Source organism: Oryx dammah, unplaced genomic scaffold, assembly GCF_014754425.2.
Source record: "Oryx dammah isolate SB20612 unplaced genomic scaffold, SCBI_Odam_1.1 HiC_scaffold_11, whole genome shotgun sequence".
Taxonomy (NCBI): domain Eukaryota; kingdom Metazoa; phylum Chordata; class Mammalia; order Artiodactyla; family Bovidae; genus Oryx; species Oryx dammah.
Genome location: NW_024070195.1, coordinates 43,315,296 through 43,337,166, shown reverse-complemented (window position 1 = coordinate 43,337,166; position 21,871 = coordinate 43,315,296). Strand labels below are relative to the sequence as shown.

The 21,871-nt window shown below is 60.6% G+C and overlaps 1 protein-coding gene across 5 annotated transcripts in view; it reads right to left on the bottom strand.

Annotated features, from left to right (window-relative positions):
• Positions 1 to 21,871, bottom strand: part of COL11A2 (collagen type XI alpha 2 chain) — a 29,708-nt gene that overhangs the window by 4,590 nt on the left and 3,247 nt on the right. The window contains exons 3-61 of one of the 5 annotated variants that reach the window (XM_040249147.1): positions 21,614 to 21,824; positions 20,662 to 20,824; positions 19,078 to 19,269; positions 18,149 to 18,226; positions 17,438 to 17,500; positions 16,609 to 16,788; positions 14,427 to 14,486; positions 14,286 to 14,327; positions 13,987 to 14,049; positions 13,601 to 13,675; positions 13,097 to 13,183; positions 12,776 to 12,832; positions 12,562 to 12,615; positions 12,418 to 12,471; positions 12,260 to 12,313; positions 12,068 to 12,121; positions 11,820 to 11,873; positions 11,665 to 11,709; positions 11,501 to 11,554; positions 11,094 to 11,138; positions 10,843 to 10,896; positions 10,604 to 10,648; positions 10,451 to 10,504; positions 10,169 to 10,213; positions 9,899 to 9,952; positions 9,730 to 9,774; positions 9,562 to 9,615; positions 9,106 to 9,213; positions 8,086 to 8,139; positions 7,736 to 7,789; positions 7,604 to 7,648; positions 7,465 to 7,518; positions 7,299 to 7,343; positions 7,118 to 7,171; positions 6,970 to 7,023; positions 6,709 to 6,762; positions 6,203 to 6,310; positions 5,968 to 6,057; positions 5,736 to 5,789; positions 5,417 to 5,524; positions 5,195 to 5,302; positions 5,009 to 5,062; positions 4,853 to 4,906; positions 4,595 to 4,702; positions 4,340 to 4,393; positions 4,089 to 4,142; positions 3,837 to 3,890; positions 3,529 to 3,582; positions 3,108 to 3,215; positions 2,696 to 2,749; positions 2,467 to 2,520; positions 2,333 to 2,386; positions 1,614 to 1,667; positions 1,264 to 1,371; positions 1,118 to 1,171; positions 930 to 983; positions 598 to 705; positions 410 to 463; positions 75 to 110 (exon numbers count right to left, since the gene is read on the bottom strand). In XM_040249147.1, coding sequence (XP_040105081.1) covers positions 75 to 110; positions 410 to 463; positions 598 to 705; positions 930 to 983; positions 1,118 to 1,171; positions 1,264 to 1,371; positions 1,614 to 1,667; positions 2,333 to 2,386; positions 2,467 to 2,520; positions 2,696 to 2,749; positions 3,108 to 3,215; positions 3,529 to 3,582; positions 3,837 to 3,890; positions 4,089 to 4,142; positions 4,340 to 4,393; positions 4,595 to 4,702; positions 4,853 to 4,906; positions 5,009 to 5,062; positions 5,195 to 5,302; positions 5,417 to 5,524; positions 5,736 to 5,789; positions 5,968 to 6,057; positions 6,203 to 6,310; positions 6,709 to 6,762; positions 6,970 to 7,023; positions 7,118 to 7,171; positions 7,299 to 7,343; positions 7,465 to 7,518; positions 7,604 to 7,648; positions 7,736 to 7,789; positions 8,086 to 8,139; positions 9,106 to 9,213; positions 9,562 to 9,615; positions 9,730 to 9,774; positions 9,899 to 9,952; positions 10,169 to 10,213; positions 10,451 to 10,504; positions 10,604 to 10,648; positions 10,843 to 10,896; positions 11,094 to 11,138; positions 11,501 to 11,554; positions 11,665 to 11,709; positions 11,820 to 11,873; positions 12,068 to 12,121; positions 12,260 to 12,313; positions 12,418 to 12,471; positions 12,562 to 12,615; positions 12,776 to 12,832; positions 13,097 to 13,183; positions 13,601 to 13,675; positions 13,987 to 14,049; positions 14,286 to 14,327; positions 14,427 to 14,486; positions 16,609 to 16,788; positions 17,438 to 17,500; positions 18,149 to 18,226; positions 19,078 to 19,269; positions 20,662 to 20,824; positions 21,614 to 21,824 — 4,196 coding nt within the window. The remainder of the gene's footprint in view (positions 1 to 74; positions 111 to 409; positions 464 to 597; positions 706 to 929; positions 984 to 1,117; positions 1,172 to 1,263; positions 1,372 to 1,613; positions 1,668 to 2,332; positions 2,387 to 2,466; positions 2,521 to 2,695; positions 2,750 to 3,107; positions 3,216 to 3,528; positions 3,583 to 3,836; positions 3,891 to 4,088; positions 4,143 to 4,339; positions 4,394 to 4,594; positions 4,703 to 4,852; positions 4,907 to 5,008; positions 5,063 to 5,194; positions 5,303 to 5,416; positions 5,525 to 5,735; positions 5,790 to 5,967; positions 6,058 to 6,202; positions 6,311 to 6,708; positions 6,763 to 6,969; positions 7,024 to 7,117; positions 7,172 to 7,298; positions 7,344 to 7,464; positions 7,519 to 7,603; positions 7,649 to 7,735; positions 7,790 to 8,085; positions 8,140 to 9,105; positions 9,214 to 9,561; positions 9,616 to 9,729; positions 9,775 to 9,898; positions 9,953 to 10,168; positions 10,214 to 10,450; positions 10,505 to 10,603; positions 10,649 to 10,842; positions 10,897 to 11,093; positions 11,139 to 11,500; positions 11,555 to 11,664; positions 11,710 to 11,819; positions 11,874 to 12,067; positions 12,122 to 12,259; positions 12,314 to 12,417; positions 12,472 to 12,561; positions 12,616 to 12,775; positions 12,833 to 13,096; positions 13,184 to 13,600; positions 13,676 to 13,986; positions 14,050 to 14,285; positions 14,328 to 14,426; positions 14,487 to 16,608; positions 16,789 to 17,437; positions 17,501 to 18,148; positions 18,227 to 19,077; positions 19,270 to 20,661; positions 20,825 to 21,613; positions 21,825 to 21,871) is intronic. The other 4 variants (XM_040249149.1, XM_040249148.1, XM_040249150.1 and 1 more) reach the window with 4 other exon arrangements.

Genomic DNA, 21,871 nt, shown 5'->3' with positions numbered 1-21,871 from the left:
GTGCGCGCGGAGCTGCGTGCGCGCGGAGCTGCGTGCGCGCGGAGCTGGCGGTCAGAGCTGCTGGGGTCACTCACCGTGGCTCCTTTGGCTCCTTTGGGCCCAGCAGGTCCCTGTGAAATGAGGATGGAGAAAGAGGCGGTCACCACAAGGGAGGGTCGGGACATGGAGAACTGCAGAGGCGAGGTCACGAGTTCACAGGACCCTGGGGCCACCCAGGAGGGGCAGGCGGGGGAGACAAGGAGACACTGGGGAGGCGCTGGAAGTACAGGTTGGAAACTGCAGGTGCAGGAACATATGGGGGACATGGGGGCCTCTGCGTGTTAGGCTGGCGGTTGCCGTGGAAACCAGGGGGGATTATGGGGGCCGCGGGGTTTAGAGGATTGAGGGGAGGAACAGATGGGATACTCACAGGGAGGCCGGGGGGCCCTCCAGGACCAATGGGGCCAGATGCTCCTGGAATGCCCTAGGAAGGGGGGGCCTGGTTCAGCTGCGTCCTCCTCAGCGCCCCACCGCCCACCCCCACCCCGCCCGCAGCACGCCCTCTGAATCCCCACCCTCCATCTGCCCAGACCTCCCAGCACCATGCCCCGCGCTCACCGTCTCTCCCTTTTGCCCTGTGGAGCCCTGAGGACCGGGAAGCCCGCGATCACCCTTCTCCCCCTGCTCCCCAGGGGGGCCGATGAGTCCGATGAGACCTGGGTGACCCTGGAAAAGTGGACAGGTGGTGAGGGGGAGCCACAGAAGAGACCCACGATGGGATGAAGGAGGACCACAGGGGTCAGAGCGCAGAAGGCAGGAGGGACTCAGGCCGGGCTGCGGGAAGCCCAGGGCTGCCACAGCTCTGACTGAGGAGGGCCCCCCCGAGAACATGGGGTCCCCAGAGGCTTCAGGGAGGAGGCTGAGACTCCTGGTTGCACTTGGTCACTCACCTTCTCGCCCTTGGCCCCAGTGTCACCCCGGAGGCCAGGTAGCCCTGGGGGTCCCTGTGGAGAGACAGAAGTCACTCTCTCCTGCGGGAGGTGGGACCACCACTCCAACTTCCTCCAAGGCTGGATGCCCACTGCCTCGGGGTCCCCACCCCACCCCACCCCACCCCACCCCATCCACAGTCACTCACCACAGGGCCTGGAGGCCCAGCCTGGCCTGTGGCCCCGGGACGGCCTTGCTGACCCTGCAGATTTGAGGGGATCGCAGGGATCAGGAGCTGTGTCCCCCCGCACCACACCCCTCCCAGCCCGGCTGAGCCTCTGCATCACGACTTACCACTGAGCCAGGGAGACCTCTCAGGCCATCAGGACCAGGCTTTCCTGCTGGGCCTGCAGGACCCACAGGGCCTGTCTTCCCTGGGGCGCCCACAGCGCCAGGGTCCCCCTGAAACACACCAAAGAAGTGTCCCGAAAGGCAGAGAACGGTGTGGTAGGGGCAGCGGATCCAAGGTGGGTGGGGTGAGACAGACGGGAGGGGTCGAGCCCCTGAGACCCCTGGGGTAGTGAGGACAGGGAACCCCGCCTGGAGGAGGGGGTGTGGGGGAGGCGTCTGGGGGCCGGAGGGTGAGGACCGGGAGGGGCAGGGCGGTGCAATGGGCGTCCCAGCATCCAGGAGGTTCTCCCCACCTTGGCGCCCTTCTCTCCTTGTCGCCCTTCAGGACCAGGTGTGCCTGCAGGTCCCTGCAAGTGGAGGAGGGGAGGAGGTGCAGGCGGCTGTGAGCAGCCAGGCTCACCTCCCACCCCCGAGCATCCTCCTGGTACACACACACACACACACCTGTGCCCGCACACATACACACAATCACAGAGGCTGACTCATCTCCCTCCCCAAAGCAGTCTTCCTGGTACGCACACAGACACCTGCGCACACACAGACACAATCACAGAGGCTCACTCACAGATGTGAGAGCTGCTACAACGGTACCAGCTGTCAAAATACTGTGCATTAGGTGAAAAGCCTCTTGCCCACATACCACCAGTAAACAAAGGGTTCATCCTCTGCCAGCCCTTTTTCTCCTAGCCCCCAGACCAAGGATCAAACTTGTGCCCACTGCCTTCTGCAGTGGGATCAAAGAGCCGCCCGGAACCACTGGACCACAAGGAAATCTCCCCCCCACATATGTTCTGATTGGCTGGTACACACACCACCACCCCTGGCAAGATCAGACAGGACATACAGGAGCAAAGATACCCAAATCTGCACAGCACACTCACAGACACACGTGATCACACACACACCTCCCCCAAGGACGGCCGGGACACCAGGCGTCTCCCCATCCTGCCCCCATCACCCCAGCGCCCATCCAGCCTCCCCCAGGACTGCCCGCAAGGTCCACCTCACTTACCCTCTTTCCAAGTGGTCCAGGAGGTCCATTCTCCCCCGTGGGACCGGGGGACCCCTGTGGAGGGAGGGAGAGTGGTGGTGAGGGAGCCCAGCAGAGGGCACTGGGCCTACGGGTGGGGAGTCATGGCTACTCACAGGCTGTCCTGGCTCCCCGTCCTCTCCACGGTCGCCCTTGGCACCGTCCTGGCCCTGCAGAGACACAGCACTGTCAGAGGGGGCCCCTGGCCTGGCTGACCTCACCCCCAAACCTGCCGATCCTCCCATTCTTCCATCTGCCTCCACACCCCCAGTTCCCACCTGCCACGCAGAGTGCCTCCAGAGCAGACCACCCTCTTCACCCATCCCTCCCCCAGGTAAGACTCACCCGAGGGCCAACTTCTCCAGGAGGGCCAGGGTCACCAGGAAAACCAACAGGACCCTGATCCGGAGGGAATCCAAGGGTCAGGATCACAGCTCCTAAGCCCACCCAGCGCCAACATGACCCCCATGGGCACAGGGCGCATGCTCCCTCTCTACAGGCAGTGCCCACCCGCACGGCCCTAGGAAGAGGGCCTCCAGTAGCCCTTCTCCCCACCCCATGCACGGCCTGCCCTCCAAGGCTTTCAGGTTAAGTTTCGTTTTCTCTCTGGATTCTAAACTCCATAATCCCTCCCAGGAGACCCTGTTCCCGCCCACAAGTCCCCCACACTCTTGCCCCCTCCAACTCCAAGATCCTCACACACATTCCCAGGTCTCCACACACGGGGCCCTCCTCCAACCCCCCTCCCCAAACTCACGGGGTTCCCTTTGGGACCGTCGTCGCCGGTGGGGCCCTTAGGCCCCGGTGGTCCCGCCTCTCCCGCCTGCCCAGTCTCTCCTTTCTCCCCGCGCTCCCCACGTGGACCCTGAAGGATGGGCAGAGGTTACAGATGGTCCCAAAGGAGGATTCAGCACCCCCCGCCCGCTTCCAAGACGCCTTCAGCCTCCCCCTCGTCCCCCCCACCCCCACTGACATCAGGGTGCACACAGAAGTCGAGCCCATGGAGGAAGTCTGGGCCCCTCTTCCTTTCGAGGAAAGGGGGGCGGAGCCCCCTCAGATCCAGGGACCAGGCCCCCTGAGAACGCTGGGAGCTGCAGCTCCAGGAGGTCACAGAAAAGGTGGGGGTGGAAATGAGGAGGTGGAGGGGCTTGGGGAGCCAGCCCAGAGCCACCACTCACCTTGACCCCTGGCTCGCCCTGGACTCCCGGAGATCCTGACTCTCCCGGCTCCCCCTGCAAGGAGATGGGGGTCAAAAACCTTCATTCCCCCGCCCCTCCAGACTCCTGATATTCCCCGTCTCTCTCCGTCTCTCTTTAGGTCACACTGCACAGTTCCTCTGACGATTGAGCACAGCCCATGGCAGTGAAAGCACTGACTCCAGGCACAGGACACCGGGGTCCCCACCCCCATCGCTCTCCTTTGAGGCCCCCACCGAAAATGGCGGAAACTCAGCCCCCAAGGCCATCCATGTACCCTTTCCCAGTACCTTCTCTCCAGGGGGACCCAAGTTCCCAACACCTCCTGGGGGGCCTTGTGGACCCTGAAAGAGAACCAGAAATAAGGGGGAGGGGTTGCCCTGTGGGCTCAGAGCCTGGACAAGGCCTGAGGTCACTGCCGCGAGACGGCGGGAGGCCTTCCCGGGGCCAGCGGCGTCTCTCGGCATCTGAGACGAGACCAGAGGTTACAGCCTAGGGGAAGGGAGGCAGGGCACTGGCTACACCAGGGCCGGAGGACTCACATCCGCTCCGTTGGGTCCAGCTGGGCCTCGAGGTCCTGGGGGGCCAGGTGGTCCCTGGAGAGAAGCAGACGCCCGGAGACGGGCCGGGAGGTGAGAGAAGGCGAGCCAAGGATGCCTGGAGCGGCGGGGCCAGGGGAGCGGGCGTGGAGGGAGGCGACTGGGCCAGGGCAGGGTGGGCGCTGGAAGCTGGGGGACTAGCAGGTGAGGCTGGGGTCAGGAGGGGTCCACCCCGTCAAGGGGGCCGCACTCACCATCGGGCCCACGTCTCCTGTTTCTCCCTTCTCCCCCGAGGGGCCTGGCAGACCCTGCGCAGGTGTACACAACGCAGACCCAGGTGACCAACCCACCTGGAGCACGCCCTCCCCCGGCCCCTCCCCCCAGACTCCAGACCCTGCCCCCACCCCCCAGCCCTCCTTCCCAAGCAGGGGCTGGCGAGGGTCTGGGGCAGACACCAGCCCCGCTGTGACCCCCCACCTCTCAGCCCCTGCCTCCTCTCCCCAGCTCACCTGCAGACCAATGGGTCCTGGGGGTCCATTGAATCCTCTTGTTCCTTCGTCACCTTTGGCTCCGAAATGTCCCTGGGGACCCCGAGCTCCAGGCTCCCCATCTGCCCCCTGAGGTCGGGGAGGGCAGGGACGAGGACTCAGAGATGGTCCTGGGTCTGGGGTTTTCTAGCCCTGCCCAGAACCGGGCAGCAGGCCCAGAGCCCCCCCCCCATCCCCATCCCCAACTCCAAGGGCAGAATCGGGGCACCGGTCACTCACCGCAGCGCCAGGCTGCCCCACAGGCCCGATGGGTCCAGGGGGACCAGGGGGGCCCTGGGGGAGAAAGCAGAGTCAGAGACGCCAAGACAAGGGGCGGGGCCGGGAGGGGCTGAGGTTCAGGGGCAGAGGGGAGAAGTCAGAGGGATGAACACTCACGTGCTCCCCCTTGTTGCCTTTGGCGCCCTTCTGTCCAGGGTCTCCCACCTCGCCCTGGGGGAGGGCAGGAGGAACGTTAGAGGAAGCAGAGGGCAGGAGGGCAGAAGGAGCTGTGGGCCCGGGGGCCACCCCCAGCCCAGCGAGCTCTCGAGCGGAAGCTGAGTCCGGGGCCTGGGGCTCTCTCACCTTGTCTCCATCCTCTCCTGCCCCGCCCGGGGGCCCGGCGGGGCCAGGAAGCCCCACGGGACCCTGCACCCCATCACGGCCGGTCGGACCGATGGGGCCCTTCTCGCCCTGTGGGAGAGGAAGGCAGGCGTCGTGACCCACAGATGCTGTTACCCTGGAGGCCCCTCGAGGCCCAGCAGCTCCCAGACCCCCCGCAGTGCTTCCCAGGGACCCCGAACTCACCGGGACCCCTTTCTCTCCCGCTGCTCCAGGCGGACCCTGTGGTCCCGGGCGCCCTGGGGGGCCAATGGGTCCCCCGGATCCTGCCGAACCTCTCTCACCAGGGGATCCCTGCGACAGGAGCAAGCGTCAGACCCGCTAAAGGGGAGACCACAGCCCCTGACACCAGAGCACACCCAGCCACGGTTCCCAGGAGAAAAGCCCAGCATCGGAGGCCTCATGCTGACCCCAGCCTCCCTCTGCCAGGTCCCGCAGCCCCACCGGAATCCAGATGCTGCCCCGCACCCTTCTTCCCACCATCCCCCAAGGGCTCCAGACTCACCGCAGGGCCAGGGGGACCAGCCGGGCCTTCATTCCCCTTCAGACCAGGCCCGCCCTGTGAGCCAGAGATTGGGGACAACAGACATGAGACGGGAGAGGGGACCTCACAGGCCCGGAGCTTAGGAGATGCGCGGGGAAGGATGGGGGCTGGGATGTGGGCGTAGGGTGACACTGGGTGCCAGGAGGTGCGTGCGGAGCCTCGTTACGGGCATCTGGGTCGGGGTCACACTCACAGCAGTGCCAGGGAGGCCTCTCTCTCCCGGAAAGCCCCTCAGACCAGCGGGACCATCCTTCCCTGGGGCCCCAGGGGGTCCGGGATCACCCTAAAAGGAAACGAAGGTGATGAACCACTGCCAGGCTCCCCAGCTGGGCAGAGAGACCTCTGCCCCTTCAAACCCCCAACGGGCTGCCCCCTTAGGCACCCGAACCCTGTTCTCCCAAGTGCCCCCTCCCGGGCCCTCTGCTGACCTTCGTGCCTTCTTTTCCAGCTGTTCCAGTCAGTCCCTGCTCTCCAGGGGGGCCGGGGGGGCCTGGGTGGCCTCGCTCCCCCATGGGCCCGGTTTCCCCTGCGGCTCCCTGGGAAAGAGGCAGACAGACTCCAGTCTCAGCCCCCCACCTCACTCTGGTCACCTCGCAGTACCCCAGGACCCCTTCCTGTCTGCCCCAGGGCTCCCCTAGGCCTCCATGCTGGCCCCCCTTCCCCGGTGTGGGATGCCCACACCGCCCGGTGTCCCTGTTGGGGCCCTTCCTCTGCTCCAAGATGCATGAAGAGGAGAACTGGTCCCAGAAACAGATGGAACTCTGGGACCCCTGCTCCAAACCCAGCCCCCACCACGCACCCCAGTCCCAGGGGCCCCGCAGGCAAAGCAGGGTCAGGGGCCCGGGATCAGGAGAAGGGAGAAGAGAGGCAAACGTTCCAACCCCCCGGGGTCTGGGATGCTTTGTCTCTGTGGGGGGGTGGGGGGCAAGCATACCTGGGGTCCCACCACTCCTGGGGGGCCAGGGGGCCCGGTCTTCCCTTGGAAGCCCTGAGAGAGAAAGAGAGGAGAGGGGGTCAGAGCACGCAGTCTGACCTGGACACGGCACAGACCCCAGGCTCCCGGGTCACCACCGAGTTCTTGGCTGCGGTCTGAGCAGCATTGGGACGGGGGGCACTCCCAGGAGACCCTTCCTTGAGGGCCTTCCAGACAGGACGGCGGGGTGGGGGGCTCTGTGGGCGCTGGGGCCCCACTCACCACTTCTCCTCTCTGGCCTGGGTGTCCCGGCAGCCCGTCCTTCCCTGGGGGGCCCTGGAAGGGGTTCAGAGGTCAGGTGAGCTCTAGGCCGGGCAGGGGGTGAGGAGGAGGGACACTCAGAGCCAAGGCAGGTCAGAGGGCAGCTTACCGGAGGTCCTTTGGGGCCAGGAAATCCGTTGGGGCCCTGAGGCCCAGGGAGACCCTAGAGACGGAGCTGGTTGTCAGGAGAACGGGGAGCAGGCTGGGCAGGGGACCTGCCCCATGGAGAGGGAGCCGGCGCCACTGGCCCCTGGACAGTGCCAGGGCGTAAGGGACTCGACCACACTCACCCTCTCTCCAGGAGGCCCGTGGGGGCCGTCTCCACCCGAGGTTCCCTGTGGGGGAGATGGTCAGAGAGGAAGAGAGGCTGACTTCTAGCCAACCCCAAGGTCAGAGAAGGGGACGCAGCTGGGCGCCGGGGTGGAGGGGAGACAGGGCCCCGCTGAGACCACCAACCTTGGCTCCAGACTTCCCGGTGGCGCCTCGAGGTCCCCGCTGACCACGCGGACCCTAGAGAGAGGACAGGCGAGTTATGAGAAAGACCCCCAAAGCACCCCCGGGCTCCCGAGCCGCAAGCCTCTTCCACTGCACTCACCGTGGGGCCGCGCTCTCCCCGAGGCCCTGATTTCCCTGACAGGCCCTGGTGGGGGCAAAGTGAAGACAATGCATCAGCCCTGAGCCCCCCAGAGCCACCCCCCCCACAGCCCCCACCTCTTCCCCAGCTTACCCGGGCTCCCTTCTCTCCACTGGCTCCAGGAAAACCCGGAAATCCCAGCGACCCCTGGTGAGGATGGAAAAGGGGGAAAACTGAGAAGCCAAGAAGAGGGCGGGCTGGGGAAAGGCCAAGGTGGGTCAGGAGAGGTGATGGAGGCAGCAGGTGGAGACTCGGGCTCTGCCAATAGCTTGGTGGCCTTAGACAAGCCCTGGTACTTTCTGTGCCTCCGTTTCCCCACCTGTAGAATGGGCGTGGACTAAATTCTATCTAGGGTCCCCTCACTGCTCTATCTGTCTGTGCTTCCTGCAATTAGAGGTCAGGGAAGGGAGAAGGAGGAGGGGCTCAGTGGGGCATCGAATCACCTTGGGGCCCTGGCGTCCAGGGTAACCAGGCAGACCAGGAACACCCAGCTTGCCCTGTGGACAGACAGAGGGCCATCAGGAGCAAGTGGGGCCACGGATCCCACTCCATCCTGGAGACCAGCCCCCAAACAGCAAATGCCCCCCACCCCCACCGCCCTCATCCCCCACTAACCCCACCCCAGGCTGCCTGGCTTTGACAAAAGGGGACTCTCCTTCCTGAGAGTGGATTTTACCCAGACTCCAGGGCTGGAATCTCCTCTCCTCTGTATCTTAAAATCAGCAGCTCACGCCCTGCAGGCGCTGAGATCCTCTGCCTGCCCAGAACCTCTGCTCCCTCCTCCCCAGCACACACAACCGCTCCTCTAGGACCAGCCCCCTTGCAGCCCCCGCTCCGCCTTGTTGCAGGCTCAGCTCTGCAGCCCCCACTGACAGCCCCCCATGCCCTGCCCCCTGAAGCCTCAGGACCTGTCTTGCCAAAGACTGGATGTGGGGAGCAGGGATCCGGTCGCCTGACTCCAGGGGCTCCACCCCTGGTTCTACCCGGCACTGGCTGTGTGATGAACAAGCCCCCAAACCTCCTGGTGCTTCAGGACCGTAGTAGTGCCCACCCCGTGGGGCTGACAGGACACGTTAGCCAGGTTAGCCGTGAAGATGACAGAGCTCACCGCCTCGCCAGCTCTGTTCCTTCTCGGAGTACCTACTGGTCTGAGTCTGCACACACTTTCCCTCTGCCTGGCACCCCCAGGAACCCTGTGACAGCCTCTCTGCGTGTCCCCATGAATCTGTTGTGAACTCTTTATGACAGGGACTTTCCTAGGCTTCTTATGTAGCCCCTCTCAACCCGTCAGTATCTAGGGGGTGCCAGACACAGAGAGGAGCATGATTAATGCACGCTCATCTTTGACTGACTTTCCGGCTTCAGCCATTGGCGTCCCCGCACCCGCTCTGACCCCAGCACCCCAGGCCTCACCCCCTCCATGTCCTAGAGCGCGTAGACATTGACCCCCTCGCCCCCGTCACCTTCTCGCCCATGAGCCCCGGGGGCCCAGGGTCCCCCGTGGGTCCAGTGCGCCCCTTCGGCCCCTCAGGACCATCCTCGCCCCTGGAGCCGGGGACTCCGACCTCGCCCTGGGGGAGAGGGTTAGAGAGGTGAGAGATCGGGACTCTGGGTGGGAGCTGAGCCCCAAGATGGGGAGCAGGCCCCAGTGAGGCTGGTGGGGTCGGTGGGGGTCCCTGGAGTTCCTGCAAGACGAGGAGCCCCAAGGGGCAGGAAGAGGGCGGCAATCAGCCAGCCGGTGGGTCACAGAGCACGGGGCCGGGTCTTGCTTGGATCGGGCTCCAAAGGGAGGTCAGATCCTCGAGGGAGCCTGGAGACGGGCTGTCCAGGGGTGTTGGAGTGAGGCTGGTAACTGGGGGTTCAAGGGCGAGGGTCGCCAGCGCTTGGAGTTGGGGGGCAATGAGGAGGTCTCTGCTCACCCTGTCGCCTTTCACACCCATGTCCCCTTTGAAGCCAGGAAAGCCATCCTCGCCCTGAGAAATACGGAGCGAGAGGACATCACGGATGATGGAAGGAGGGGTGGGCAGAGGCGGGCAGGAGAGGGGGCGGAAGGCGGCGGGGAGCTGGGGCTGAGAAGCATTGCTCACCTTTTCACCCTTGTGACCCTTCAGACCCCGAATTCCATCCACGCCCTGGAATTGGAGCGGGGGTAGACGGAGCAGTCAGGAGGGGCGGTGGGGCTGGCAGGACCAAGCTCTGGGGCCCGGCTGGCCGCCCCGACCTCAGCCTTCCTCTCCCAGCCGGCTGGTCTCTTACCTTGATGCCCCGAGGTCCTGGGTACCCCAGAGGACCCTGAGGTCCGGATGGCCCCTGCAAGAGGACAGAGAGGGTCGATAAAGGGTCTCGGGGTCACTGAGGGTGCCCCGGGGTGGGAGAAAGGGAAGTGAGCAATCGGAGTCTGGAGAGGATTGCAGGGGGTGGACTGTCAGAACCACGTGAAGATACACGAGGAGATCCCAAGGACTTGGACGCCTGGGTCTGGGTGGCAACCCTGCCAGGGGATGCCAGGGGCATGGAAGAGCTTACCTGGTTTCCTTTGGTTCCGGGAGGGCCTTCCTTGCCCGGGTGACCCTGGGGGTAGAGGAAGGAGAGCGTGACCACTGGTTCCTGACACTTCCTGCATCCCTCTCTACACTTCTTGGACCCAAATGCCCCCGGGACCTAATGCAGCTGACTGACCATTGGCAGCATCACCAGTGGCCTCCCAGGGCAAGGACACTCCGTAAGGATACTCACCGAGGTGCCTGCAAGTCACTCCCTGGGGTGGAGGGTCAAGGGGGATTTGTATGAAGAGGTGGGGGCACTCACCGGGGGTCCATCTGCGCCGGGCATGCCAGGCAGCCCTGGTTTCCCTCGAGGACCCTGCAGGGAGTCGAGGACACTCGGTCCCAGCCAGACATTTGGGGGCTCCCTGCAACCCGCCTTGGCACCCACCGTCCCCCAGATCCCTTAGTCACTTACCTTCTCTCCATGAGGGCCGATGGCACCCTGGGGCCCGGGGAGACCCTAGACACCAGAGAGAGACGTCATAGGGGCCCCTAGGGGTGGGCCCCACGTTCTCCCCCAGCCAGCAGCCCTAGTTCACAGCCCAAGCGGCAGAGACTTGAGGCCCTTCATTTCCAGTCCCCAGGCAGGGTCTGACCCACTGTGGGAGCCCAGGGGGAGCCCCTCAGGTTGGGGGGGCAGACAGGACCACTCACCTGGGTCCCGGGGGTGCCCTGCTGTCCGGGAGGCCCTGGTTCTCCCTGGGGTCCCTGGAAACAGGCAGCCAGGCAGGGGTCAGAAGGAAATGGTGACAGCACAAACCAGGCAGGGAAGCTGAGTCCCAGGAGGGACAGACGAGGGGGCAAGCACCGGAAGCAGGAGGGGGTCAAAGGGGCAAAGGGACGAGGACCTCGGCAGAGACGTGGGGGGCGGAGGGTCGGGTGGGGTCTCCATGCCCGTGACTTACCAAGCTACCTTTGGGACCGTGAGGGCCATCCATGCCTCGGACTCCCTGAAACATGAGAGGGGCGTGAGTCTGGGACGGACCTGTGGTTTCTGAAGCCAGGCCATCCCCACAGGACAGGGCAGGCACGCAGCGGCCGCCCTCCAGTTCATCCTGAACCTAAGCAAACACGGCCGCCCAGATCCACAGGGCATGGGGCTCTGGTCTGTGGGTTTGTGGGGCTTTGTTTTGTTTCTCTTGAGGACCTTTTTTTTTTTTTTTTTTGCTATGCCCAAAGTGTTTGATGCACTACAGGATATGGGCCCACATGGGCACCTACAGGTGCAGGCTCAAGGGGCAGTGGGGGTGGGGCGGGGAGGCATTCAGGGAAGGTGGAGAGGGCGGGGTCAGAGTCAGGGACAGTCACTCACCGGGGGTCCAGGAATCCCAGGAGGGCCTTTGGGGCCAAGGAGACCTCGAGGTCCCTGTGTTCAGGTAAGGGAAGACAGGACCACATGGGTGAGAGAGCGCATCCCTTTCACGCCCACGCCCCTCCTCTGGGGTCTGAGCCACACTCCCCGCCCCCGACACTCACCGACTCCCCAGGCAGCCCCCGAGGCCCGATCTCTCCGTCGTCTCCCTGGAGGAGGACATGTGAAGCAGCCTCGCCTTCCAGAACCCCCCACCCCCAGCCCCAGCACCTCCCCCCCGGCCCCCACCCCACCCACCCATGCAGGCTGCAACACTTACCCTCTCTCCATCCTCACCAGGGGGCCCAGGAAGGCCCTGGGCACCAGTATCACCCTGAAAAATGGGCCACCAGGTAAGAGGGGTACAGAGTCCCCAACACAGACAGACACAGACCATCTTCAGGGTCCAAGGAAGTTCCTTCTCTCAGCTCCTGCTGGGACCGTCAGCCTCCTTCCCTGGCTTCGAGATCCCTACCTCCCTTCCCCTCCAGGGAAGATCTGCCCCCATCACGACACCCCGATACTCACTCTGTGTCCCTTCTCCCCAGGCAGCCCTGGGAGGCCGTCAAATCCTCGGTCACCCTAAGGAGAAGAGGAGCAGCCCAGGTGAGGCGCCAGCCCCTTTTCCCATCGTGTCCTGAGTGGGGCAGGGCTATCCCCAGGAAACAGATGAGCTCGGGAGTTCTGGGTGGGCATCAGAGAGGGGCCCAGGCCTGTTACCTTCACTCCAGGTTCCCCAGGCATCCCTCGGGCTCCGTCAGCACCCGCTCGGCCCTGGGGGTACAGGGCAGGTGTCAGAGCAAGCAGGGGCCCAGCCCTCCACCCCCTGCACCCTGTCTCCATCCCCCACCCCCTCCCATCCCACCCCAGTCACTCACCCTTCGCCCTGCCTTGCCAGGAGGGCCCATGAGGCCCTGAGGTCCTCTGGGGCCCTAGGAGGGAGAGACAGGGGCAGGGTTAGTGGGCACAGGTTGGCGGGGGGGCAGCACTGAGCTGGGGACCAGGTCGGGGGAGGCTGCCACCTGAGGTCCCAGGTCTCCAGACTCTCCTTTCATGCCAGGGCTCCCGGGTTGTCCCTGTGAGGAGAGAGGGGGGCTTGCTGAAGGACACGCCCATCAGTGGCTGCAGAGCCTTCCCCCAATGCAGCAAAATAAGTCAACTTGGTCCTTTTCCAGGACTGTCCATACCCCTACACATGGATAAAGGACCCCCTATCACAACACCCCACGCACTCACCAGGGGGCCAGGGCGGCCTGTGTATCCCATGGGGCCGGGGGGTCCTCGGAGGGCCATCTAGGGGGGAAGAGCAGACGGCAGAGCTGAGCACAGGCAGCAGGAGCACCCCAGACCCCGGGTCACCTCCCAGATTCACCCTTCTTCCCTGACCTTCATTCCGCTGCCCTAATCGTCGTCAACCTCCCTGTCAGCCCCCAAGCCAACCCAGACCTCTCCCTGCCCTACAGTCACACCGACCTACCTTTCCAACCCCTCCTAGTGCCTTCCTCCGCCTACCACACCCCTCCCGCCCCCCCTCGCAAGACCCCCAGCCCTACTCACCCGCGCCTGCTGCAGAATCGCCTGGGCCTGGGCCTCCTGGGCCGCCACCACGGGGCCCTTGTCACCCCCACCGCTGCCAAACCGGAACTGTGGGGCAAGGAGAAGAAAGTCTAGATTCTTCCAGGAAATCCACGAGAGCCCCGAAACCAGAGGCATCATCCAGCACGTGGGCCCCCATCTCCCAGGTTCCAGATACCCTAAGCCCTCCTCCAGTGTCTCCCCCGGGCTCCAGGTCATCACTCAGAGGTTTTCAGAAATGTAGCTCCTGTCTCCCTCCCTCATTCTCAGCCTCTTCCTCCTAGATTCCCTGAAATCTAGGATTTTCTGCCCGATTCTAGATGCTCCATGTTTGGTTCTAGGTCATCAATGAGGCCTTAAACCTTCCACCCCGATGATCACATTCTTCGGGTGGATCGTCCCGAGAGACTCCCCCTAGGTTTTCCTCCCCTTTTGGCTCCTTGCCCTCTCCTCAGCCTGTTCTACAAAGCCCAGAAGACCACTCACGGGGAGCATGAGGGATGTTCCAGGAGGGCCAGGGGCGCCGTCTGATCCAGGGAGCCCGGCTCTGCCTGGGGGGCCCTGGAGAAAGACAGAGTGACAGCATGTTGTTAGGCCCCTGGCATCATCTTGAAACCCTCCTCAATGGAAGAGATGCAGACTTCCCTAGATCTCCCCACACCCCATGGAGAAACATGTCATGGAGAAAATCGACAGTGAGACACCAGACTGCTCCCCCTCCAACCACACGCTACCTTCTTTTCTGGGTGCTGAGGGCACAGCAGCCCCTCCATCAGTAATCAACCAGCTGATGAGAAATCACCGAGAGCGGTACCCCCCGGATACCAGCGGCTCCTTTGCAGCCCTCCCCGCCCCACAGGATGCTCTCATACCCTCTCGCCTGGGTCTCCAACTGGGCCTGGGTTGCCTTGGATACCAGGGGGACCAGGAAATCCCTGAAGAACACAAGAAGAGGGGGTCAGATGTGGGCGGTCAGATGGAAGAGGGGTATGTGGCTGGGGGTGGTCTCCGCAGAAGAAATCTGGGGATCTGGGAAGCTCTGATTGGAAGGATGCTCCAAGTTCTAAGGAGGAGGCCTGGGCCAATGCTGGGAAGGCACAGGTGAGCAGATAGGAAGCATTTCTGCAAAAAGAATGGAAGCTGGGCGGGGGGGGTCACAGCTAGAACTCACCGCAGGGCCTTCTGGACCAGGGGGCCCCTCCACTAGCATGCCCTGCGGAGCCAAAGGTTAAAAGTCAGAGGCTATAGGGCTAGCACCCCGCCTCCTCCCCTTCTCCCCACTGCCCTCTGCTCAGTGACCAGAGTGACTTACAGGTTCCAGCACCGCAGGCTCCCCCTTCTCTCCCTTCAGCCCCCGGGGGCCACGGGCAGCCTGAGGGGGACACACATGTAACCCCCAGTGGGGCCCGTGAGCAGCCCCCACTGGGGCTGCCCCCACCAGGACTGCCCCCACCCTGGTGCAGTTGCAGGTCCTCTGGAGACCTCCCTGACCTAACCCCCAAACTTCCTGGTCCTCCTCCAAGACTCCCTCTTCACAGACCTCTCAGGTCTCCCAAGGGAGCTCTCGGGGTTCCCCACCCCCCAATTCCCTGCCATACCTCAGCAAACACACTCTCCCTGTCTCCCTGAGAACCTCTCTCAGGAAGGTCCCCAGACAGTTCCTGGGACACCAGACCCCCAGTCTTCCCAGACTCTCTCCTGGAGGACTGCACTTTCTCCCCCACACTTCCTTAGGACCTTCAGAAACCATCAACTTCCTCACCTTTAACTCAACTTGCCAAGTAAGATTCTAAGATTTTGATAGATTTTTTACTTGGGTTTGGGGGAGGTCATGCATCCATATGAGAATCTGACACAATCTACAGTGTCTTTCTCCAGAAAAGAAAAAGGGTATGCCCTTATGCACAGAATTTTACTTAGAATTTCAAGGGGTTCACAAGTTTAAAACTCCCCCAGAGATTAGACATTCATACTCTAAGTATATTTGGAGAGCAGTCCCCACTGATACTTCCAACTTGGAGTTTATAACTGGATTTTGAAAAAATACAACTTGGGCTCAGTTACTCAAGCCACAGCACAGAGCCCCTCAGCTCCTTCCAGCACCGCTCCCAGCATGGAAGCTACACCCTTCCTCTAACCCTCATTTAAACTTCAAGCCTACCAGTAGCCTCTCTTCCACACTTCCAGTCAAATGCCCACCCCTAGCTCTGGGGCCACAACCAAGATAAAGACAGGGAGAATGGGGCATATTTATTCACCACGTCCCCCGACTCTCTCAACAAAGATCTTCAAAATTTCCCCTCTACCTCCATCCTGACTGAACAATAACGATCATTTTCCAAACTCTCCCATATCCCAGATCAATCCTAAGTTTCCGGCATAAGGGAAAGGCAGCAGAGGGTCAAGGGTGGCAATGTTAGAGAACGGAGGGTGGAATGAGGCAGCAGGGTTGGGGAGAGAGCTCTGACTGCAAGGCAGGCAGAAGATGAAGTGAGCACAGGAAATACCCCACTGACAGGGAGTGGCTGAAGACACAGGACACAATTAAGGGAGACAGAACAAAGGGACAAACTCTTGGAAGCAAGAATGATACCAGGGCCAAGAAAAATCAAACATGGCCAAGATGGTTAGAAAATGAACCAGATAAACAGGAAGTGGTGGGAAAGACAGGAAGCAGCCGAGGAAAGAGGATCCAGGAAGTGGACCTTCAATAACAAAATGGCTGCCACAACCAAGAAAGAAAAGAAATTCACAAAACAGACAGAAAATGAGAAAGTGACTCTGGGAAATGGATTACGACAAAGAAAGACAATTCTTCCAGAAAACGCACATCTTCCAGAAAACAGACACACAGCAAGTGGCCATGATAAGTATCTAGACCCACAATGGAAACTTTGTGATTTGGATGACTGGAGACACACACGAAGTGGCTTATTATCAAAGGATAAAACAGCATGAAAAACTAGAGCAGAAACACAAAGAATTAGTCCCCTCCAGTCCAATCTGACACAGCCACCTGAATGGATGTCATGACTGGGACCAGAGGGGACAGATAGGAAGTGGCCTGTAGGTTAGAAAATGTGACAGAGAAAGTCAGATTGTTTGGCAGCAACATGGATATAAAATGGTTTTGATCAAGAAGAAATGATGGAGACAGACTGAAAAAGGACATATGACAGGGGCTTATGACCAAAAGCCTATGAAATCCAGCTTGATGGAGATAGGAAGGGACTAAGAAAGACAGGAAGTGGCCAGAGGATTGAAAAAAAAAACCAAATGCTTCACACAGAAGGAACCATAAGGAGTCACAGAGTGAGACATTTGACAAGGGAAGGCAGGAAGTAATATTTTCAAGCAACAGATACAATCCACATGAACAAAAAATGGCAAATCACCGGTGGGAAGTAGCTCTCAGACGACAGACAACAACCAAAGACAACAGGAAGCGATTCCTGCTGGAGGTCAAGAGTGGAAGAGGAGCTTCTTGGACTTACGGCTCCCGAGCGGGCTGTCTCCGCAGACAGGGCAGGGCCAAGCTCCGTCTCCTCACGGTAATCGTCCCCATAGGCGTAGGTGTAATCGTAGGGCCCTGCTGGGGGCTCTGCGCCACCCTCCCCATACTCCTCTGTCAGGAACCTGTCGGCTGTGGGGGGGACCTGGAGATCTGTCTGCTCCTTCCCGGGGGTGGGGAGGGAGAGGGGTAGATGGGGGCATTAGGGCTAGGAGGAGGTCTCCCCTGGACCCCAGGGGTGACAACTTCCAGCCCAAAGGGTACTGAGAGTGATGGGGGCCATTTTCCCCCCAAGAAGAGCAAGGGGGCCACTGTAGAGAAGGGGGACGGCCGTCAAAGGCCCCCAGCGAGGAGAGAGGTCCAGAAAGTGGGCGTGGCTGGAAGAAGTGAGGGGTAATGAGAAGGGTGGCCGGAGGGCTGGACACAGAGTGGACAGTCCCTGGACATGATGATGGAAGAAGAGGTCCAAGGAACGACCAAAGAAATTGGTAGACAGACAGACAGTGACAGGGCTGGACAGAAAATGGCTCCTGAGAACGGAAATGTGAGAGAAGTACAACCGTTGACAACGTGGAATGGGACGACCCCAGCGCCAAAGAATAAGGCAGGGACACGGATGCTGCGGAAGAACAGCTGTCCCAAGAGACAGCAGACCCAGAGATCCGGAGCAGCCAGGAGACAGCATCATGGACAAGAGGGCAAAGAGCCTCCGGCCAGAAGAGGGGCTGGCTCATCAAGACACCCTAGGGCAAGGCGGGCAGGCCACAGATGCCCACCACCCCTAGCTGGGGCAAGGGTGGGGATGGAGTTACCTCCACAGGGGGTGGCAAAGGGCTTGACTCCAGGATTCCTTCCTCTTCACCTGGGGTGGGCTCCTACCCCCAAGGGGAAGGGAGGGGAGAGGAGCAGAGGGCGGGAAGGAGGAAAGAGGTTAGTGGCAAGGGAGGCCAAGCAGCAGCCCATCCTGGCCCGTCCCGAGGGCAGCATCTGTCTGTGCTGGGGGATGGGGGCAATCTCAGATCTTGCAGCCCCTTTGGAGGGGGTACAGTTCAGGGAGAGTGAATCTCTGAGGTCAGAGAGGTTCGGGGGCAGAGATCTGGATGCCCCGGCTCTACCTGCCGGTAACCGCTGCCTCTGGTCCTGGGGGGGCCCCGGGCAGTGGGGGGAGCTGCCTGCTGAGCCGGGTGCTGGGAGAGGGGAAGCTGGCCCCCGGCTGGGCTGGAACCTTCACTTCGAGAGGGCCTCTGGTCTGGTGAGGGGGACGCCTGCCGGGCGGCTGACCTCTTGGCAGGAGGGGCAGGCTTTCGGGGAGGGGTCCGACGCCCCCTGGGGGGAGGGGGAGCCCTGCGTTTGGGGCTTGGAGGTCGCTGCAGTGGAGAGACACGGGAGGGGCAGTGAGCACACGCCCTTAATCTAGATACAACGTGGCTCTCCCCAAAGTGGGAAGGGGAGGACAGTGTCTTAGATGTTTGCAAAGGGTTGGTGGAGAGAACAGGGGAAGGGGAGGGGTCCCTCAAGTTTACCTGATAATCAGGGGTGGTGCCCGTAGTCATCACATCATAATAGGGGGGCTCGTAGTCATAGTAGAGAGACTCAGTGGACTGGGGTTGGGGGAGGGGCGGTGGGAACAGGTGGGAAGGGGGTGGGGGAGGGGGAAGAGGAGGTGGATGGGAGTTGGGGATGATGGAGGGATAGGAGTCAGGAGAGAGATGGGGTAGGAAGTGGGGTGGGGAAGGGGGGTGGGGAAGGGGGGTGAGTCCCGAACATGGGACAGAAGCAGACATGATTAAGAGATTGAGCCTCCAACCTTCAGACCACTGACCCCAGATCACACTTGTCACTCTAGCTGTCAGGACCCCACCCCACTCAGGGTCTCCCTGCCCCTCCCCCCACCCCCACCAACAGCCCCCGATCCTGCCCCTCCCGGGGCCAGCAGGGGCCAGAGACGGCCCTGCACGCTCGCTTGCACAGGCCTCCACCTCCTCCTCCTTTTCCACATCTCTTCCTGGGTCTCCCCAGTTCAACTTCTCCTGTCTCTGTCTCTCCCTCCTCAGCTCTCCCAACCTCTGCCCATACCCCTCAGTTCTCACCCCCACCCTCCATGGCCTCCCAATCTCTTAATTCAAGGAAGAGATGGAAAACCCAAAGACACAGTTCCAGGAAGACTAGCAGAGGAGGAGACACAAGCAGGGGACACAGTTCCCAGCCACGAATTCTTCATAACGACTTTTTATTTTTAAATGAAAATAAAAAGGTTGATGAATGAGGACTGGGAGGAGGCTGGGGTGATGGGAATAGAGGGCATGGTTGGGGAGGGGGTACCGGGGGGGAGAACAGGAGCCCAACATTGGACGGGGGCTCCGGGCCATTGGGGTAATTCCCCTAGGGCACTGGGGTGGCGGCTTCCCTCCCTGGGGCATGCTGCAGTTTGGGGTATGCCCAGCTCCCTCACCTGTGCCTGGGGTTCCTGGTTTTGTGGCCTGTGAAGTCTTGGTGGTTGCTGCTTCGGAGATCTCTGCGTTCTGTGAGATGGCTGTCTCTGAGGTCTCTCCCTCCAACCCCCCTCACACTCCAGCTCCTTCTGGTCACAGGATTCGTAGGCAGCTTGCACTCCCGGGATGATGGAAAGCTCCTGAATATCACCCTGCAAAGAGGAAGGGACAGGAATGGAGGCAGGTGGAGAGGGCTTCAGAGAGATGCAACATAGAGTCTGGGACATGGGTCAGAGGTTAGACTACATGATGGAGACGGCCAGCACCAGCCTGCCCACATGCAGTTTCTTTTCAGGTTTCAAAGGACCTTCTCTTTCATAACCCCATTGAACCTGCACAACTAGACAGCTGGCCAAGGATCAGAATCAGCAGGACAAGGATCTTCAAGCTCATTTTCCAAGCACAGTGCATTCATAAAAGTTCCAAGAGACGATGACTGGCCCAAGGTCACACCAAGTGGTAGAATCAGGACTAGAATTCAAGCCTTCTACCCTAAGTTCAGCTCTTGGCCTACACCCTGCCCATGTGATCCTGCATGAGCCTGTTTACAGGGGCTTCTGGAGACCTAAGGTTGAAGACCCAACCTTAGTCGCTTTCACCTTCCAATGCAGTGATAATAAGAATTTTCTGAACCTCTGGAAACGGGACGAAGCCAATTCTGATTTCCAATGGCATATACTTGTGCCCACATGTGGTACTGAGCAAACCCTTTATGGGGGTGGGTTATAGCTTGGGAATACTGTCTCAACTCCAGAGCAGAACTTGGGATGATAGAGATCTGATGGTATTCTTCGGCGTTCCCCTTGGCTCTAAGCCAGTGGGTAAAACATTGACTGGCTGGGCGGGTGCATGGACGGATGGATGGGTAGATGGATAGATGGCTGGGCGGGTGAATGGGGGCTCAGACACTTGACTGAGAGGGTGGATGGATGATGAGTGAGTGAGTGTATGTGTGGGTGGACTGATACAGAGGAAAATGAGAGCCACAGAGTAGACAGAAATGGAAGTAGATGGAAGAAGTGAAGAAATGGCTGGATGGAGAGTCGGGGGGTGAAGAGACGGGTGGGTAAAGGGGATGCATGCACATACCCTTCCATGCACACACAGATAGGGTGGAGGAGCAGCTGGATGAATGGGTAGACGGATGGATGACTTAGAGAGAGGATGGATGGATGGAAGGACAGATGAATAGATGGGTGGTCTCAAGGAAGGAGTGGCTAAGCAGGGGAAGAATAGGCAGGTGGGAGAATACAAGCCCAAATGCTTGAGTAGGTGGGTGAGTGTGTAAATGAACAGAGGGGTGGATGGATGGGTGGACTAATGAAAACTGCCTGATGGAATAAATGACTATGGACAATCCTGCCGTATAAACGGGCATTTAATTCTTCTACAAAAAAAAAAAAAATGTAGTCCTGAAGATAGGAAGTAGACATTTATGAAAGGAAAAGTGAAGGGTCAAGACACAGGAAGATGGAGCACTGAGGTCAGGAGGGGAGTGAACACAGATACAGGACCAGCATCCTCTCTCTAGTTGCCGCGGTTACCTCAAAGACTTCCTCATCCAGGATCCGAGCACCGAAGATGATCACGCCCCGGGTGTCCAGAACTGGACGGGCACTCCGGGGGAGGGGTTGAGTGACTCGCTTCTTACAGTCAATTATCAGGGTGACAGACTGGCCCTTCACAGCCACAGCCACACGGTGCCACCTGGTCATGGGAGCGGGAGAGGGTCCAGTGACTGACTGAAGGGAGGAAACTCACGAGGACCAGGGAGCCGCTGACGAACAGGCTGACAAGCCAATGGCAACACAGTGGCAGTCACAGCACCTCCCATTTACTGAGTGCTCACAATACCCCAGGCACCACGCAATCACTTTCCCATTCGATTGTCATAATTCTCGTATCCCTATGTTTCAGACATAGAAACCAAGTCTCAAAAAACTCAAGCAGATAGGTATGGCTGAGTCCCTTTGCTGTCCACCTGAAACTATCACAACATTGTTAATTGGCTATACTCCAATATAAAATCAAGGTTTTTTTAAAAAAAATAAAAATAAATAACAGAAAAAAAAAAACACTCAAGTAATTTGCCCAAGGTACAAGGTAGTCCTATGCACAAGGATTTAATCTCTGAAGCCTGAACTCTGGGCTAGAAGAGACTTAAGTTTGGGCAGTGGGTAAGCAAGTGGTAGCCCAAAGGGATTTCCTAGATTGGGGGGGTGGGGGAATTGAAGGCAGGATGAGAAGGGGGTGACAGAGGATGAGATGATTGGATGGCATCACCGACTCAATGGGCATGAGTTTGAGCAAGCTCCAGGAGATGGTGAAGGACAGGGAAGCCTGGCATGCTGCAGTCAAGGGGTCACAAAGAGTCAGACACGACTTAGCAACTGAACAACAACAACAAGGATTAGGGGGTGGGCGTTCTGGGGGCAGGAACCAGAGGGGAGCTCCTAAGAGATGGGCCGGACAGGCCAGAGGAGCACACTGACTTACTTGCCATCTGCCAGGCTGAGGCCTCTGAAGACAGGCTGAGCCGGCGGTTGCGGCCGCCCAGTCTGGTCCTCGTACAGGAAGCGGACGGGTCGGCCGAGCTCCAGGCCCAGCTGCCGGACGCCCTGGGCACTGTAAAGGGTCAGGAGGGGCGCCTGGAGGCCCGGGCGGGTCCGGACCGCAGTCAGCAGAGAGAAATCTTTGGGAAAGCCTCCTGGGACACAGACACACAGGGGGAGGGAGAGGCAAGGTGACCTATCA